The sequence below is a fragment of the Etheostoma cragini genome, chromosome 6 (genome assembly GCF_013103735.1).
Source record: "Etheostoma cragini isolate CJK2018 chromosome 6, CSU_Ecrag_1.0, whole genome shotgun sequence".
NCBI lineage: Eukaryota > Metazoa > Chordata > Actinopteri > Perciformes > Percidae > Etheostoma > Etheostoma cragini.
The window spans coordinates 15,857,225-15,877,902 of record NC_048412.1 but is presented as its reverse complement, the minus strand read 5'-3'; the positions used below and the strand labels follow the sequence as shown (position 1 = coordinate 15,877,902).

The 20,678-nt window shown below is 39.0% G+C and overlaps 1 protein-coding gene across 2 annotated transcripts in view; it reads right to left on the bottom strand.

Moving 5' to 3' along the window:
- The window catches only part of si:dkey-12j5.1 (probable assembly chaperone of rpl4), a 25,411-nt gene extending 4,767 nt beyond the window's left edge, over positions 1-20,644 (bottom strand). Inside the window, exons 1-10 of one of the 2 annotated variants that reach the window (XM_034874956.1) lie at positions 20,450-20,644; positions 20,158-20,270; positions 19,885-20,031; positions 19,618-19,770; positions 17,765-17,877; positions 17,522-17,645; positions 15,277-15,369; positions 14,559-14,627; positions 8,379-8,432; positions 1,831-1,983 (exon numbers count right to left, since the gene is read on the bottom strand). In XM_034874956.1, coding sequence (XP_034730847.1) covers positions 1,831-1,983; positions 8,379-8,432; positions 14,559-14,627; positions 15,277-15,369; positions 17,522-17,645; positions 17,765-17,877; positions 19,618-19,770; positions 19,885-20,031; positions 20,158-20,270; positions 20,450-20,513 — 1,083 coding nt within the window. In that variant the 5' untranslated portion in view covers positions 20,514-20,644. The remainder of the gene's footprint in view (positions 1-1,830; positions 1,984-8,378; positions 8,433-14,558; positions 14,628-15,276; positions 15,370-17,521; positions 17,646-17,764; positions 17,878-19,617; positions 19,771-19,884; positions 20,032-20,157; positions 20,271-20,449) is intronic. The other variant, XM_034874957.1, reaches the window with a different exon arrangement.
- Positions 20,645-20,678: the final 34 nt, after the last annotated feature.

Here is a 20,678-nt window from a genome sequence, read left to right as displayed (position 1 = left end):
GTGTGTGTGTGTGTGTGTGTGTGTGTGTGTGTGTGTGTGTGTGTGTGTGTGTGTGAGAGAGAGAGAGAGAAAAAGAGAGAGAGAGAGAGCAAGCGTGCACGAGTATCGATCACAGAAGAGATGAATGATGAAGACATTTCTTAACAAATAATTAAATATGCAAGTTGGCACACACAGCCATAATTAAATATGTGCATCAACATAAGGTGTGTCTATGCATACCCGCATTCTTTCTCTCACTGTCTCTCACTTACGCACGCACGCACAAGCTCATAATGTATGCAGAAAAGTGGTCTGGTGCCAAAACAAGCCGTTGGGCTTTGAGGCCTCATTTCCATGTTGGAGCCCATTTTAACTAGCAGACTGACTCATCGTTAATAATTAACACTCACAGTGACGCTCAGAAACAAAGCTCAGATATAAACAAAGGAGAATTTTGACTGCACAATGTACAAATGCCTACAAAAGTGGCGAGATGAGGAATTAAGTAAAGCATGAGTGGGGCTGTTTTCTCTCCCCATTCCACCAAATCTTTTCAAGGTCTTTGAGCCTTTACCTTTCACAATATCCTGCGCCTGTTGCCTTTGTCATGCTCTGAAGCGTCACCCAATTCTTCTGCCAGTTTTTCACCTTTTATTCTCATGTATTCTTTCTCTCCTTGCAATAATGGTTAAGTTCTTAATTTTCCCCATTTCTCAATTCCACTTTTTTCTTATTTGTTATTTTGTTTTTCTTTATTAACTCTTCCCACAAAGCTGGCAGCTCAAATCTATATGGGCCCTGTGCCATTATTTTTTCTCCCCACAGTTTCTTCCTTTCTCCCTCTTGGCAACTCAAAGCCCACCTCACTCCTGTCTCAGTTGTGGACATCCTCAGTAGATGCTGGTTAGACAGGCCTGTCACTACACTGCGGGCCAGAGACAGACATCAATATATTGCCAATCTGCTGCCCCCACTCATCCGCAGAAGAACAAGATGGTGTGGGAGAGCAGGAGGGAAGGTAGGTATTTAGGTGGGGAAGTAAAAAGAAGAGTAAAGAAAAAAATATATCGTAGGTGGAACATGCCATTCCTCAGTCTGTGCTGTCTGATTTACAAGCCTATTGGATTTTAGACTAACATGAATCACATCCCCATAGAGGCATGCTCCTTGACAGAATGAATGAGACACATCACTCTGAGTGTGTGTGTGTGTGTGTGTGTGTGTGTGTGTGTGTGTGTGTGTGTGTGTGCGTTGTATCTGATGAGAGATGGGAGAGAGACAGTGGTATATTTAAACCTCTTGGTCATACTAAAAGACATTTCTGAGGCAACAATGGAGTGTAGTCAGAGTCCTCTCGTGTTTACACACAGTGATGGAAGTAGTATTCAAATAATTTACTTACGTCAAAGTACCAATATCGCACTATAAAAATACTCAATGACAAGTAAAGGTCCTGCATCCAAAATGTTACTTTAGTAAAAGTACTTTTTTTTTAATCACATAAGAGAAGGTGAAATCAATGGCTTTTTTTTGCAAAAAAAATGGCTTCAATGATTTGTCGATTAATTGACTAACTAGGATCTATGGATTACCCAGTAACCATATAACTAAGAACTGACTGGCTGTCAGATAAATGTAGTGGAATGGAACTATAAAGTGTCCTGAAATACTTAAGTAAAGTGTGTCAAACTGGTACTTGAGTAAATGTAGTTATTTTTGAGTAAATGTAGTCATTTTTCACCCATTGTAATTTTATAAGAGATGAACAACAAATATACATTATCCGCATCACCAAAAAGCAGCAACGTTTGGTCCGTTTTTAGATTTATTTTATATGCCTTGAATTACCTTCTTAGCATTGGTCAGGTATGATCTGCCCGCCTCCTTCAATGCCTTCCACTCTTCCGTGTACTCCTCCATCACTTGTCTTCCCTCTCTTTCTTGCTGCTCTTTTGCTTTTTCAAACTGGAGGTAGCACACCCAGCCAGAGAGATACCAAACCTGGGAGGCACAAAGAAAGAGGAGCGAGTTGGGGGGTGCGTGAGGCACAGAGATTCAGACAGAGTGAAAGTGTTTTTTTTGTTGCAGTAAGTGAGCTGTGACAAGATAAACTGCTTTCTAACCCTCGTGGAGCACGTCTGCATGAAATCCCACATCCTTCTTTGACAAACAGGTTCCACACATAACATGGGATCGGACAAACACACAAGCAACCCATCACTCACATAATAACCGTAAACCTGATCCAATCCTCTTTACATACATATACTGTACTCATTTACAAATGCCACATCAATGTAAATGCACACGTGCAGTGTGTGGACATAATGTAGTTTAACAAATCAAATCTGACTTTTATCATCTGGCACTACCAGTTTTTTTTTTTTTCTATCTTTCTAAAACACAAAATTGAATTACATTGTTGAAACATTAAGATAATAACATGCTAAAATAAATTCCCTCAGGCAAATATCTTCTTTGCATTTAAAATCATACGCACAGGTGTTGTCTCCAATATTAGCCTATTAATTTAAAGGGGGAAAAGTTGTTTAATAATATTCTCTTTGTCTAACTGTTAATAATTGTTTTGCACACATCATTCTGCCTGAATTAAAAATCACCTGGTTTTGATGGGATGCCCCCTGAATTTATCCTAGCTTTCTGGTCGCAATCACAGTAGGGCAATTACTTTTGGATATGATCCACTTTTGATATTTTGACGGGTTCCTTTTCTCAAAACTGCAATAATCTCATTACTGCACAAAAAAGATAAAGATCCCTCGATTTGTTAACCCCCCTTTTTTTTTTGTTATATGGTTGGATGTTAAATTGTATGCAATGGTATCTGCCCATTGTCTGGAACCTTACAGGACTTCCCGTCCACCACGATCAAACAGGTTTCATTAAAACCCACCTAGTTGCGGATAATATTCACCATTTAATGCATATTATATAGAGGCATTCACAAATAATCCAACTCCAGCTGCCGTCTTGTAGATGCAGATGCAGAGAAGGCATTTGACCATCTGGCATTTGACCAACATTTTGTCTCTAAGATTCAGGTTCTTTACTTCTACCCAACCGCCATGGTATTATATAACGATAGTTAAGAATTGTAACTCCAGATTCTATTTCTTATAGACTTTGCCCTCTAAGGCTATTGCTACTGGGGTATATCCCTTAGACTGCATATGCACAAAGGAATATACACAAGTAGCAAAAGCCTTAGAGGGCAAAGCCTATACGAAATAGAAAAGGGAGAAACTGAAGGAACTGCTCTCCACAGTTCAAAGTTACAAGGGGCAGTGAGCAGGGTTGTGTTCTCTCCCCTATTTGTTTGATTCATTCTTAGAAGTATATTAAAGCTATTCATTTATCAGAGCACCAGGTTCCCATTACTCTGCACAATACGGACCACCATATTTCTTTATATGCTGATTACATCTTGCTTTATCTTGGTAATCCCCCGCGGTCTGTACCTTACTTTCTTAAGATCTTTAAAGACTATGGAAGTTTTTCAGGATACAAAATTAAATAGTCCAAATCAGCTCTACTTCCCCGTAATGAAGCGGGGATTTCTTTGGAAGTATGATTCCAAAGAAATTTCTGAAATTACACTGGTGAAACATTCAAGGTATTCAGATACATTCTTCAGTTAACCTGATTTCTAAAAACAATTTTAATTATATTTCAAGAGCTGTTGAATCAGATCTGAAGAGATGGACTAAAATTCCAAACTCCATTAAATCATCATTTTTGATAATTAATTTAATGTTCTTCCTTGGATAACTTTTTTTTTTTCAACTCTTGGTTGAATTCTGATATTTTAGCGTCCTGGCATCCTATATAGGAGAAGATGTAGTAAACTGTAAACAGAATTCATCGGCATACACCTATGCCAATTGACAATACATGAAAAAAACACATCATTAATTTATTCTGATATAAATTGGCCTAGAGTTGGATCCAACATTTTAATTTTTTCAAGACACCCTAATCATAAGATGATACATTATAATTTCATCTATATAACTTGTTGTACACCCAGTCATTTTTTTTCTGATGGAAGCCAGACAATACCCTAACTGCATTTTTGCTACCAGGGAATCCAGGGTACTTTTCTTCATATGTACAGATGTGTTTAAATTTCGGAAATGTGTTTCCTCATGTCTGTCAGTAATCTTGGAATGCACCGTACAATCTTCTCCTTTGGTTTAGATCTTGAATGATGACTGTTTATTGAGGTTATCCTTTCAACAACAAGTGTGGCTGGCCGGCCTAATGACAGCCAAAGAACATAATGACATTATGTTGGCAGGCCCCACAGTCTACAGAGACAACAGTGGTTACTATCTGTTTTGGACATTTTCTACATGGAACAGTTGATTGCAAGATCACACAGTACAAAACAAAAGAACTGTTGTCAGAAAGTGTGAAAACACTACTTTAACGTACTATTTGCATGCAAGTCCTGTGGGTTTTTTGTATGCATGTACAGTTAGCAGTGGCAGTGTGTTTAAAAACGTGAATCCTTAGAATAGCTTTTATTGCATAAAATCAATGCATTGGGAACACTGAACATTCAATTCCAAATCAAAAAATTACCAAAATTGATCAAGTTTGTGTTATACCCTTACAGAAATTGTTCCAAAAAATTGCAGTATTTGCATTTTTCAATACAAACTCAAACTCTTGTATAAACTGAAAAATATCTCAAGGGTTTGCTTTACTTAGTATCACCCTACTAATACTTAGTTGCATAAACATAATTTCTGAGAATTGCTTGACATCTGTGTTGCATGGCGTTGACCAACTTCTGGCACCTGTATACAGGTATTCCAGCCAAGGACGATTGAAGCATATTCCACAATATCTCTGCATTACTGGGTTTTGTCTCAGAAACAGCATTTTTAATGTCATCCTACAAGTGTTCTATGTGATTGAGGTCTGGGGATTCGGCTGGCCGCTGCATAACAATCTTGTTGATCTGGAACCAAGACTTTGCTCGCATACTGGTGTGTTTTGAGTCATTGTCTTTTTGCAAGACCCATTTCAAAGGCATTTCCTCTTCAGCATAAGGCAACATGACCTCTTCAAGTATTTTGATGTATTGAAACTGATCTATGATCACTGGTATGCGATAAATAGGCCCGACAACGCAGTAGGAGAAACATCGCCATAACATGATTTTTGCACCACCATGCTTTACTGTCTTCACAATGTACTGTGGCTTGGATTTAGTGCATGGGTGTTGTTGGACAAACTGTCTGCAGCCCAATTTTGCTCTTGTCAGTCCACAGAACGTTGCGCCATTTCTCCTTTGGCCAGTCAATGTGTCCTTGACAAATTTCAACCTATTCAGTACATGTCTTTTTTTCGGCAATGGGACTTTCTGGTAGCTTCTAACTGATAGCTTTGCTTCACAAAGCCTTCTTCTGATGTTGGACTGCTATTATTTTGAATTTTCAGGAGGAGACCAATATATAATCTCATTTTAAACATTTCTATTCTGAAAATATTCTATCTATTCTATATTTCTACATTTTTTAAATATTATGCGTTCCCCCAGCCTGCTCATGGTCCCCCAGTGGCTAGAAATGGCAATAGTTGTAAACTGAGCCCTGGGTATCCTGCTCTGCCTTTGAGAAAATCAAAGCTCAGATGGGCCGATCTGAAATCCTGCCCTTTACGAGGTCATAAGAGGCAATGTTACCCCCAATTTCTCTGTTTTGCCCGCCCAGAGAATTTGGCCCACCAATGAGAAAGAAAGAGACATCATGGCTTTCAAACAAGGAAAGTGGCAGCTGGTCAAGGCCACACGGCCCACCCTCCACCTTGCGCCAACAGAACATAATCAGATCATTCAGTGGGAGAACAATATAATGTCAGGAATAAAATATCATTATCTTGTGTCGCTCCAGTAGGTTAGCTGTTTTCCCTTATAAGATAGTAGTATATTTTTCAAAAAACGTTCCCATTTAATTGATAACACAAAGCGGTTTTCCTAACTTGATGTATTAACACTAATTTTGCCTCTTCAGTTGCACATGTACAACACTTTCTCCAGATGTGTTAGCATCACTTAATTCAAGAGAGCCCCATGACCAGTTAGTTGTTACAAACCTCTTAACTGTCGGATTGACCTTTAGTTGGCACCTCATGGAAAATGGTTTAAAAAAAAAAAAACTTAAACAACAACAACAGCAGATTAGTGTAATCCTGTTGGTCCATAGAGTTTAAACAGTGAGTGGAGGTGTAAATTAGTATGCTGAAACACACCAGAATAATAATAATGTTTTCTTTCTTCTCTACAATCACACTTTTTTTCCTCCCACATAATTAAATATACTGTGCTATGCTCGCTCCACCACCTTTTAACACACATTCAACTTTTTGTAAACTCAGAGGTGTGTGCGCGCCTCTCATCTAAGGCCAAAGATCACCCACCCACTGTTCTTCAATCACCAAGACACAGATATTCACTTTATTCATTATTCATTGAGGGCAGAAGCAGTAGGGACCTGCACCCCCACCAAATCAACCATTTAGCTAACAAACACATCAAGGCATACCACAATGAATTCAAAATTGCCACTAAGCATACTGAGTGGGTAGCTACCCCCTGCAGTCATACTTATAAGAACAGTAGCAGCACTGGATAAATGTAGTAATGCTGCAGAACCAGCAGTCTGACATTTATATCATCAAAACATTTTCTGTGAATGAAGGACCTAGACAAAAAACGTGCTCTTGTGTATATCTGTGTACCGTACTGTATATTCAGTAGAAAAAGAGTGAAATTTGGTCACCTAAATTAAAAAAAAACTTCTTCACAAATGGGATCCACTGCATGTCTTTAAAACAGCTAGAACAAGTCCAGAAAACTCATTACAGATGGTCCACTGTGAAATATCGTTTTTTAAATTTTCGTACTTAAAATTAAATAGAAAAAGTTAGCTAATTAAGAACTTTTAGATAATCCACTCTATACTACCACAATCCCAGACAGAAAGACACATAGTAAAATAAACGCTGAGTCTGTCAATCAAATGACTGGGACTATTGTCATTTCAAAGTGAAGGCACATCTTACTTCCCATATGGTGCTACTGAAGGAAGAACAAAAGCATCACGAATCAACTGAATACCTTTGAAACAAGATTTTGCAAGGAACAAGCTCAGTTGTTTTTGCAGGCTTAACATTTTATAAGTAAGGCTCCAACTTTGAGATACGCAAAAGCAAGAAGGCGGAGGCGAGAGCTAACAACTTTTCTGCTGCACTTAAGAGAGGAAATAAGAAAGCGAGTAAGACAAAGAACAGGAGAGAGAGAGAGTGAGAGAAGGAGAGAGTGGGAGAATGTGTCTATCATACACGTCTGACATCCCTAATGTGATTCGAGAAACATAACTGTGGTATGATCTGACAACACTTTCTGACCATTAGTACTGGTGACTGTATACATATGTGACTGACTGCAGGCCGGCTCAAATCGAGTGTTACAGCTGTACGTCTCTGAAGTGAGTTTGAAAGTTCAGCCCCCTGATGACTGCTCTCAATCTGTCAGCTGAGGGGTGTGTGTGGGAGGCTCAGCTTGAGGGGGAATGGGGGAGGAGAGAGAGAGAGAGAGAGAGAGAGAGAGAGAGAGAGACTGTCGTGCTCTTCTATCTGACACTCAGTGGCACACCTTTAGTTTATCTGAAACTGACAGGGGGGATTTGGAGCACACTGACAGCACATACTTACTACTAAGCACAGAAAATACTGCCAATTACGTCACTTTCTTATAAGCATTCAAGTTCTCAATCGTAGTCTGTGGGTAAGCATGCAAATGTTGAGAGCAAGTAATGCAAAAGTGGGGGTGTAGACAAGTTTTTGTGCACACACATGAACTGTGGCTCAGCAGAAAAAACTGAGTGCCCAGGTTGAGGCTTTAGCCTTCCCACTGGGGTGATAAAAAATGTGCCTACAAGTTTGTCTCATCCAGTAGTGGCTACTGTATTAGAATTATAAGACTACCTGCAAGGGGACACACTTAATAATGTGCCTTGACAAGTAACACATGCATACACATTCCCCCAGAACACAGTGTATGTCCATTGCTACTTTGCTATGTAAAAGTTTTTGTTTCCATTCTTAATCTCTACAAAACTCAACAACTGTGTGCATGACACTAGACCAACTGGTATTGCTGAACAATTCAGAGATGTGGGCTACAATTTAGAGGTCTGAATCCAGGCTAGAGATGACACGCTGAAAATACAAAACCAGTCCGAGCTAAACCCCCCAAAAAAAGAAAAACTGCTGAAATCCTGACTTCTGTCACATTAACAAATATCACTATCTCTACATTTTGTAACCACAGACAAAAACAACTGGGCCACCACTTAATTGCTTACCTGGACGACCTCATCATCCTCCTCCAGAAGACCCTCCAGCACATCTACCGCCATCTAATGCAGAGACAGACAGAGGGTGAAGACAATTAGACGTTATCAGAGAATAATCATACAAGAAAATAACTTTAAATTCATCAGTACCCACTCATAGATACCGTCTCAAACCATTGACAAGTAAGCATGCACGGACGAAAAAACAAGTTGCACACAGTGTTGTACATCCCCCAGGCAATTCAATCAACCGTAGTGATCAGAGGGTCTGATAAGCATCTATGAGGTCAGCGTCCCATACACAACATTGTCGATACCAACAAGACAACAGACATGAAAGTCAATACACCCTCACTAGAGCTTATCGCATCCAATAGTCACTTTCACTGCTCAGTTCAATAGTCCTTTTAATCCATTTACAGTCAAAATAATCTTAAAACCTGCAGCACTCCATAGAACGCATACGAAATTAAAATATCTGCCTGACCCATCATTTCTATCACCCTCCATTCCCCTTTTTTTCCTTTTGAGGTTCAAAAAGAGTTTAATGATAGGTAACCTTTGCCACAGAGATTTACTGTCTTGGTCAGTTTCTGTGGGACGTTTCTTTTAAAGAAAACAGACCTTGACTAAAGTAGGCTGTGGGTTTGTTTTGCTTAGCCACTGTTTGTGTGGCATGGGTGTTTGTCCAGGTGATGGTATATAGATTTTTGTTAACTTCAGGTTTGAGGCAACTGACTAGACACGCACGTACCTGTGTACGCACTGACACATTGCTGCAAAGGTCACACACTGCAGCAAAGACACACGCAACAGTAAGTAAAACAAACTGTTTTTTTGTATAGGCAGTCTTGCCTAAGAGAGCTTCTTAATCCTTTGGAGTCGTCTTCTCTTTTCATTAAGCCCACGTGCTTCCGTTGGCGCTAAAGAGGTCAGTTGCCTGGGTAGACTGAGGTAGAGTAGGTTAATTGAGAGTATCTCATTAAGAGTGTGAAAATGTATATGTCAGGGAGTCAGTTGATTGATTGCGCTACCAATTATCATCTGAAAGACCCATTGTCTTTAATTAATTAATGACTGATTAAAAATACACAAACAAAAACATCTAATCCCAGCTGACACATGGATTCATGCCCAGCATCAGAATTATCTACTTTACTTTCATTTTATCACACTAATGTGACACACACACTAATTTGAGTCTCTCTCAATCTCCACACACACACACACACACACACACACACACACACACACACACACACACACACACACACACACACACACACACACACACACACACACACACACACACACACACACACACACACACACACACACACACACACACACACACACACACACACACACACACACACACACACACACACGCGAGACGGCCAAAGAGTAGTAACGTTACGTTTTGAATGGATGGCGAGTGCAAGACGTCAAAATGGATGCCAATGAGAGGGAAAGTTTGCTCTTTAAAAGTTGGCAAGTAGTTTCATTGACAAGACCAAAGTGTGTTTTGTTGTTGTGAACTAAGCTATCATGGCAGCACGTCCAGTCTGAAATGCCACTTGATGACCAAGCACACAGCTGATGGCAATTCTCCACCCCCTCGTCAAAGTATTTTTTTCACCCTTTTATTGATGGACAGTGTTACAATGTGGAAGAGATTATTTTCTCCAAGTGAGAAAGTTACGTGTGAAGTTAAACACTACAGTAGGCTATATGCCAATGTTCTTTTCAATAAAAAAAAACATTGGCACAATGCAAGCAGTTGATAAGAGCATAAAAATGATTTAAAAAAAACAATGGGACAAAAAGAAATCAAGGGACATTTAGAATAGATAAAAATGTGTGATTAATTACAAGTTAACGATGACAATGCGATTAAATATTTTAAAACATTAAAAGATATGAGATAGGATTAAAGATCTGTCTGGGTATTAAACATCTAATAGGTTGTAGGCAGTTTTGGAGCAACGAAAATAGAACAAGAGACATCTGGGAGCCAGGATAAGTGAGCAATGATAACCATTATATCGTCTAACTGTGCTCCTTCCTAACTACACTGGTCAACCCAGAGGCGAGTGATTAAAGATTCAGAGATTCTTAAGCCGCTTCACGCTCTAAACAACAACAAGATTAATATTCCCCTGAAGATGAGGGGAAGAGAGGGGAAAAGTGCTAAAATTGGGAGGAAAGGCACAAAAAGTATCTTAATAAACAATGCAAAACTGGTCCACGGACAACAGTGATGCACTTGTTAGACACACACAAACACATGCACTGAGCCCAGACTATGACTGTCCTCTTTATTTCGAGACCTGAAAAAGATTTTTTGTTAAAGCAGCACTCTGGGGAGGAACTTATTTATAATGGCTATTGTGTGCGTATGCAGGTTTGGTGTGTGTGTTTGTATGATGTTCAGGCAATTTTGTTTAACAGAATCATTTTACCAGAGCGCACAGCGGAGACAGGAGAAAGACAAATCACTTTACAAGCGAGGGCAAGCCGTATCTCTAACACACACACACACACACACACACACACACACACACACACACACACACACACACACACACACACACACACACACACACACACACACACACACACACACACACACACACACACACACACACACACACACACACACACACACACACACACACACACACACACACACACACACACACACACACACACACCTGTGGATGTCAGAGCTAACTGTACTTGCAAGCAACACTGGAAAGTACAAGCTGAGCTCCATTGTGAGTCAAATTTAAGAACAGAAATGATCGGGGAATAACATGAAAGTAAACAACAGTGACAACGACAAGGAGAGTAACTAACCATCAGCTGCTGTGACAACTACGGTGAACAGACACCTTAATGCCTGTCAGGGGAGGACGTCTGTTTGTCTGTCTTTCTGCTATGTGGCAAATGAAGTGGTAGTGGTGATAGGTGATGATGATGGTAATGTGTGTGTCTGTGTGATTGACAGTGACGGTAAGAAAACTGGTCTATGAGGGCTGCATTATAACTACAGAACACATTTGTTTTTCATTAAAACATGAATTAACATAAGTATAAATTTGTTATAAAGCATATAAGCATGTAGGGCAATAATTACAAATCTTCATTATCAAATCCTTTTTTCAGTCTTTAATATTAAAAGTAACAAACATTTTGAAAAACTGTATACTTACACTGATTTTTTAGTCCAACCAACAGTCCAAAACGCAAAGATAATCTACTTACAATCATGTAAAGCTGCATATTATCAAATTGGAGAGATCAACTAATCATTTAAGCACTTATGTGGTCTATAAAATATCAGAAAAAAAGTGAAAAATGCCCGTCATAATTTGGCCACAGCAATGCCTTCAAATGGCTTGCATTCTCCAAGCAACACAAAGATATTCAATTTACAATGACATAAACATAGAAAAGCAGCAAATACCCCCATATGAGAGGCTATAACCACTGAATGTTTAGTTTTTGCAATGTTAAAGGACTAAAAATGATTAATCAGTAAAGAAATATAATAAATATATCTATTAATTACCTAGTTGTTTTAGCACTACAGAAACTGGCTCCGAAATACGACGATTGCTTCACAGTTGTCCCACTTACGCTGTTTTAAAGCACCCATCATGTGCTTCAACTAAATTGTCATTACAGCTACGGAAATCGCAGACACATCTGGCATGCATTCAAGTGTTTCTCCTCAAAAGCAATCAAAAGGCGGGAAAAAAGACTTTGACAAAGGCATGTTGGTTACTTTCCGCCCTTTTTTTCCCAAATTAAGTGGCACGGATCCAGGTCCTGCTGCGAGGAGCAGTCATGAAACATTTGTTTTCAAGAATTTATTAGCACACTTATTTTTTCCCAAAGCCAATTTATTTGCAAAGAGCATGATGAGACAAGTGAATAATGCAACATGTTTACCATCAGTTGATGGTTACGGTGCTCTCATAAATAACCTTTCTAAGCCAAATTTACTTTCATTTGAACACTTCATGTGCACTCAGCTTCCAAATTGACACACAAAAAAAGCATTTTTCCTCCAAACAGTTTCGGAAGTCAAGGCTTTGGGAAATTTGCACTGTAAATTGTTTATCTAGCATTTATACTATGTTATCACATACGCAAAATGATTCATACTATAGGTTCATCATTACTATTGCAGAGGCTGCCCACATGCACCAAATTGGTGACCGCCTCTACTAATGTCGTAAGAAATTAATTGGCTTTAATAAAAAAAAAACTGAGACAGTGCCAAGGAAAAAAGGCTGAGGTGCTATTTCCGATACCAACGGTCATGTGTTTAATATGTGAGAATCTTGTTTGAACTGTCACAAAGTCAGCACAAACAATAAGATGCCATCTACCTACGGGAAGCCTTTGTAGAAAACACTTAATGAGCAAAATGGGGGGATTTAATCGGTCGACATCATGCTCTACAGTGGTTTTTACCCATTAACTATCAAGTTAATGTCATACACCCCAGATAATTTGGGAAAAGAAATCCCACTATATTTTTGCCTAATAACTTATTTTCTTCAATTCAAACTTTGATATAGTCCATATAGCTACCATCCCAAATTACATTCAGTAGACAATCTCCAACAGAGACTGACAATTGATTCTTGGCAAAGAAAATGGTATTTCTACTTTTTCTATTCCAAAATAAATTATTATTTACCAGAAACAACCCCATACTCTATGCCGCTTTAGAAAACACAAACGCACAGTTTTGATCTGTTTATTTGCTATATACAGTGTGTGTATATATATATATATATATATATATATATACATATATATATACATACATACATATATATATATATATATATATATATATATATACATATATATATACATACATACATATATATATATATACATATATACATACATACATACATACATACATACATACATACACACACACACACACACACACACACACAAACATATATATAGTCATACACACACATACATACATACATATATATATGCACGCCCAAACACCCACACATATATCTTAAAAGTGTTAGCTCAGTTTGAAAGGCCTCACAGAAAAGTTGTCAATAATGAAAAAATATAGGCAGATCGTTGCACTCTGGCACCCAGCTAAGAAGGTAGCCTTCAAACTAATACAGACTAGAAGCACTGAACTGTACAGATAGTGTAGTTGTGAATAGATGTATAGTCCACAAGGAGAGATAGTGAGCACAGAAAGGAGTAAGTGTGTGTGCATGAGAGACAGAGGAATAGAGGAAGGAGAAAAAGAAGAGCATCTGTTCCTAATAAATGCAGCTAAGTCCCAGTCCGGGAGAGACGGCCAGAAAATAGGTTGCTTATTACTTCAATTCCATCCTTAAGCTCAATTTCCATAAAAAACTTTCACATAGGTGATGGCTAAAAGCAAATATGACCAACATTGCATGGGTGTGCATGCATACAGCAAAATAAAGCACTCAGAACGTGTGCAGTTTGTATTTCAGGCTTGATGACACCAACAGGAGGATGAAGACAAACGACATGTCAGAAACTGTAGACCGAGACATTGTCATTTTACTGACACACCTGACAGCACATATCTCTCTCTCACACACACACACACACACACACACACACACACACAACACTACACTCCTCTCACGCACGCACAGGAGTGGGGGGGGCACTGTTCTCATTTCCTGTCTGTAATAACTATAAACCATTCAACAAGAGAGACTACAAATTAATCACTGGATCACAACGGAAAATAGCTGAACCGCTGTTGGTGTGGCAGTAATAACAGAAAATGACTTTGAATGAAAAGTGTTAATGACTGTTAGGGGTTTTAGCACCGAACTGAACCACAATATCACAGATATGGAAGCAATTGATCAAACCAGAGCTTCCTACCTTTTTTTCCCTCCCTTTCTTCACATCCTTCCTCGCCCCCGTTACCCCTGTCCCTCTCTGTAAATACCACTCTTCAATTATTGACACTGAACTCTGGAGGGGATAAAGACCAGGCATGGCCTTCCCACCTCCAGTGCTATTCACTAGAAAGGAAAGTACACAAACGCATGCCACACACAGAGACAAATGTCAGGCCGCCCTCCCACCATGACACATACACAGAACAACAACAGCAGAGTGTACGAGCACAGTGCTTTTTACCTCATATTCCTCGGACTCAATGAGCAGTTTGGCGGTGGTGACGCGAGACTCGTACGGTGGGATCTCATTCTGGAGAAAAAAAAAGACAAAACACTGTCACCTCTACAGGGTTAACACAAACATCCATAAACGTAGTTCTTCCTTTGTTTGATAATAGCACAATCCAATTTCAAGGTGTAAAAACATTCTGCAGAAATATGGCAGTTAATCACAATGAAAGTGTGGCCCGGCAGGGTTCAGATCAACCTGCTCCTGAAGATAAGAGTCATAAAAGCGGTGCCACTAGAATCTTTTTCTCAAATCGTCACCCCGAGCCCTTATATCACATTCGCTCATTATTTGAACGTAAACTCAGGTGCCATTTATTTAATACATCCTTACTTTGACATTATAGCTTATTCTTTCTTTTTTGCCAAATTCCCTGTAGTAGTTTGGTTACTTCCTTTGTACTCTTTCCTGGTTCTGCCTTGTGCTTTCATATCAAAACACAAACACAAACACAAACACAGACAGAGACACACAGACACACACACACACACCTTTAATTTTTGTATTATCCCTTGTTTCCTTATCTCTTACGTTTTATCTCTACTGTTGTCCTTATAGTTGCGCTCCCTGCGAAGCACACTGTGACAATCCTGTTAGTCTAAAGAAATAAAATGGGATCTTATGAGCGTTGGTTGCTCTCTAAGAAATACTAAGTGGGGCTCCAACTCACCTGCATGTCTTCTTCTGTGCTGGAAGATCCTGCACTCTGTTTCTCGGCAGGTAACCACAATGCCACACTCTTCAACAGGTATTCTTTGCCTTCCTGAAGAACGCAAAATGCATGTACTTGTGAATTCACAGGTACCTGTATGACTGTACAACTAAAGAACTTAAGACACACAAATTGACTTAAAGAGAACTAATTTGTTTAGGTTTAGTTTACAGGCTGTATCCTATATGCTTCGTAGATGTCAATGACCTTTTCATTAGACTGAGGTCAATGTTTTTTAATGTTTTCAAAAGTATTACTAAAGTAATCCAAAACAGACTGTTCCTGGATGTGGGATGCTAGGAAGTGTGGCTGGAGCCAGCCTGACCCCTAGAGCTCACAGCTAATATTACAGATCAACTTAATCCTGACAGAACATCTTGGTTTTTCTTCAGTTTCCTACGGTGGGCGACAGGGGGCAACGCCCTGCAACTTCAGAAAACACACGCAAATAGACAAAACACAAGCAAATTAAGAAAGGAACTTCAATAATTTGACAACACACACGCAACATTCAGCAAACATGCTGCATATACACACACAACAAAACGCAATGCAAATAAAAAAACAATGCAAAAATAAAAGCACACAAACCACGAAAACAAATGCAACAAAAACACGCTGCATCCAGATTACATAACGGAAAGTCTCCAGGCCTCTAGAGGGAGCAGCTAAAGCTGTAAAAGAGGAGGGCCAAATGTTACAATGAATACTAATCTTGTTATGTCGCCGCTATCTTCACTTATGGTCCCGTTTTCTAAACAAACCTCTCATCTGCTTGCTTGCTCTCTCTCTCTCGTTCTGTGGGGTCGTAAAGCCAGCTGTTCCCCTTAGCTGCTCCCTCTAGAGGCCTGAAGAACTTCCGTTATGTAATCTGGATAAAGCGTTTTTTTGTTGCATTTGTTTTTTGTTGTTTGTGTGCTTTTCTTTTTGCATTGTTTTTTATCTGCATCGCATTTATGTATCTGGCTGTGTTGTGTGTATAAGCAGCGCGTTTGCTGAATGCTGCACATATGTTGTCAAATTAATTAAGTTGTTTTCTTAATTTGCTTGCGTTTAGTCTATTTGCATGTGTTTTCTGAAGTTGCAGGGCCACCGTAGTTTGCTGATGTAAGAGCATGAAGAATAATTGTTGATGACAGTTTATTATGTGTTTATTTGCTCAGATTTCGAGGTATCCACTGCTGACACATTGCCAATACAAAAGACGTGTCTTGAATTTTATTAGTGGTGCTCACAGCATTGAATAATTATATGTAAAGATAAGTGCCTTTCCTTTCCCAATGCACAGGTTTCTCAGGATAATCCACAGACATCGCTGTGAGCAATTTTCACTAAATCTTTGCCCTCTGTATTAAATGGTTTCCAGGCAACAGAGAGGAGTGTTATTATGCCTTACATATGGAAATCCAAGCTTGAAGCACATTTTATTCTAAAACATAAGAACTGTAAATGGATGATAGTCATGTGTTTTATTCAACTTAAAGATACATTAGTGCAAACCTCATAGATTGCAATGTCGAAACACTTTTGAACTTCTTGCAAAAACAAAATAGTACAAATTCAACATGCTCCACACAAGTTTGTCACAGAAACGTTTTGCCTTGAGTGTTGTCTGTCTTTAATAATGATTGCAGCAATACTTGATTTAATGAAATATCTTTTTAAATGAGAAAATATAATTAAGAAATTCTTTCAAAATCTTTGTCAGATGCTTCATACTGCAAATGTCTTGTAGCTTCTTTTCTAAACTGAGTCCAATAGGTTGCTCTCTCATCTCTCTCTCATTTATAAGATGACTATATGACCTCAATGATCTGCCCAGTTATTAACATTCCTATCAGCATGACCTGTCTGTGTGTGTACATGTTAATGCAAGTGTCCATCTGCTAATTAATGGCATACAATTCAATCGGCCCAGAATAATTAACTCAGCAGGTTCCTGCTTTAATGTGGCAATAACTCATATGTGTGTGTGTGTGTGTTTGTAGGGCTCTTGGGTAGTTCACCTGACTGAGGACCATGTAATCATCCCTGTGTGCTCTGCCCTTTCAGCAGCAGCTGTGGGTTCGATTCCTACCTACAGCGCTTTGCTGCATGTCACCCCCCCACCCTTCCTGTTTTTTTACTATCCTATGTGATAAAGGCCTAAAAAGCCCCAAAATACTCTAAAAAAAATTGTGTTTGTGTGTGTGCGTGGACTGACCTGGTTTCTCTCTGTACTGAATAGGTAACTTGCCATGAGCTGTAAAGCCTCAGGGTTGTCATGGCAATACTGTAATGCTCTCTCAATGAAGTCTTTGCACTTGTCTGCAGCTCCCTCTTCCATACTGCATTCAGAGAGAGAGAAAGAGAGGGAGAGAGAGAGAAGACAAAAATGTCCAGTCATTACCGAAGCAGTAACATGAAATGAGGGTTATATGAGTCAAGAGTATAACTGCTCTGGTACCAGAGGTCTGTTAGGTAAATCTCGGCCATGGAGCAGTAGGCTACACAAACATCCTTCGCTGTGGGGAGCTCGGTGTCCTCATCTGGTGGGCCAGCAGCTCCAGCCTGAGCCTGCTTATAGAGAAGAGGGCAGATGTCTTGAAAGGTATCAAAAGTTTGGTTAAGTATAATATACCGAAAGAAAGTGAGCATGACATGCACATTTTTTACTTAACAATTAAATTATCCCATTAAAAGACAACACTGCACAACTTCCCTATATTCCCAGAGTATTACGGGGAACACTTCGACATGTAGAAACCACATGAAAATAATAAAATGAAAAAGGCCTATATGGATTTGAAATATACAGAATAGCTCATGCTTTTGCTTGTTATTTATAGCATATGCTATCAAAATAATAAAGAGGCTGTCAACTCAAACATGTTCATGCTATTTCTTATTAATACTGTAAAAATCATTTAAAATTACACCAATGATTTACAAGAAATAATGTATGTCAGACAATTTGTGAAATAAATCTGTTTTTCCTATCACATTATTTCTTGTTTAACATTACAGGTTTATTATTATTGATATTATTATGCACCGTGTATACACACATTATACACACACACACACACACACACATACATATATATATATATATATATATATATATATATATATATATATATTCTCTGGATGCATACTTACTTTGAGCAAAAGTAACGTTGGGAAATTCTTTAGTTAGTATTTTTCTACTATTGAAAAGGAAAAACAAAAGGAGTAGCCAACATCAAAAGAAAAGCTGCAAAAAAAAAATCTGGACTTAACAAACTTCCCTGTTAGTTCAGTGCTGTAAAGATCCACACAAGAAGCTCAGAGAATGTCTTCATTTTTTTAAAGATAATTTTTTCGGCTTTTCTGCCTTTAATTTTTGACACGACAGTTAAGTGAAGGAGAGAGGGGGAGAGAGGTGGAAGACATGCAGAAAATCGTGACAGGTCGAATTCAAACCACCTGCACCTGGACCTGTGCGTCGAGGCATAAACCTCTGAGTACATGTGCGCCTGCTTTACCACTGATCCAACCTGGCCACAGCTCAGAGAATGTCTGCAGCATATGAGAAAGTCATCAGATGCAGAATCACTTTGTAACTATGCTTTACGTCCCCAAATACAGAGGTACTGGAATCAAATATATGGTCTTCTTTAGAAAATATTCAAAGACAATGCTAGAGCCTAATTTGATAACTTTGTCCCACTTGTATCAGTACTGAATTTTGTGTTTTAATTTAGGAAGAGTGGTCTACTACATTGCTGTATGTGAGTAACATGATGGGTCATGAGGGACGGTATTACTACAGGTAACCATAATAACTACGTACTAAGTATGTTTGCTATCATGTGATGAATTTATTGACGGTCGGACAGTGGGGCTCGAAAGTTTGGGCAACCCAGGTAAAAATTTGAATTAATGTGTATAAAGAAGCCAAGAAAAAGAAGCCAAGGGTGGCCAAACTTTTGCAGACGCCATTTTTTTGTTTTCTGTTCTTTTGAAAGTGTAAATAATGGAAATTAAATCTAACTTTTTGTGACATATTATAAAAATGTCTAATCTGTCATTTCTTGCCTTTTGGAGATTGTTCCATGTTATCTGGCTTCTTTATGCACATAAATAAAAATTTTTAACTGGGGTTCCCAAACTTTCGAGCCCCACGGTATGCCTGCATAGATAGATAGATAGATAGATAAGTATTTCATATATTGTTCAACAGCACCCTCTTGTGAAAATAAATATAATTAGCCAAACATGTAAATTGATATAGAGTAACCATAGAGGGAATGTGAGTGTGTATGGGAGTGCACTCACTGTGGTCTGTGCTTGTTTGTCCAATGCCGACAGAAGGACTTGTATTCCTTTAGTGTAGTAGTCCACAGCCTCCTGGCCTGTATGGATTTGTCCCAGGTACATGTACTTACTGTGGCCTACATCTGGGCTTAGCTCCACTGCACACAGAAAAGCTTAGAGATAATTGGTCAAGGATGCTCACGCCATTCAATCAACATGGAAATATAACAGTGCTTAAATAAAATGAGTTACACACAACAAGAAAGACGAAACCTGCACAAAGGATATTCCTTTAGCTTTCTGTGTGTCTCCTAGTTCAAAGCAGATGTGTCCCTGCATGTCTAGGGCTAACAGGTTAGTGGGGTCCAAATCCAGGGCTCGTTGACAGAAAAGGCCAGCCATCTCAAAGTCAAAACTGTCCATGCATTCCTCTGTCTGTACAACAGATGGTCACACAAAATATTAACAAACTTGCAGCAGATGATCGGAACAAAAATATACATTTCGAAAGGCAGTAACAATCTAGGTCGTGTGATGGTGTAGATGTCTTGTCAACATCACCTTCTCTAGTAGCTGTTGCACAGAGTACTTCTCGGCTGTCTTCTTCTTGGCTTTTTCACGTACTCTTAGTTTCATTCTTTCTTGAGGTGACAACCCAACAAACCCTGCATCTGCTGTGATTAAATAAGTGGAGAGTCAACGTTAGTTTAGTCTCATTTAGTCTAATAGTCTAAAGAGTTTAGCTAAATCAAAGCACATCAGGTATATTTCAATTAACAGCTGTAGGGGAGGTTGACATTACATACTGTAGCTAGTTAACTAGCAACTGTGTTGAACCACTGAACAAAATTACCTTTTGGGCGATTCTCCTTCCTTTTCGGTTTGCTTTTCTTTTTTCCCTTTGCCTGTCCTCCCATAGTGGTCAAAAATACAGCTTATATGTTCACAATTGGTCCACTAAACGGACTTTCCCAAAGTGTAAATCTACACGCGTGGAAAGCAGTCCCACGGTTGACCTAGGAGTGCAGTGCGCATGCTCTAAGCAGTGACTGTGTGGCTTCTACGGAGAGTGGTACTGGACA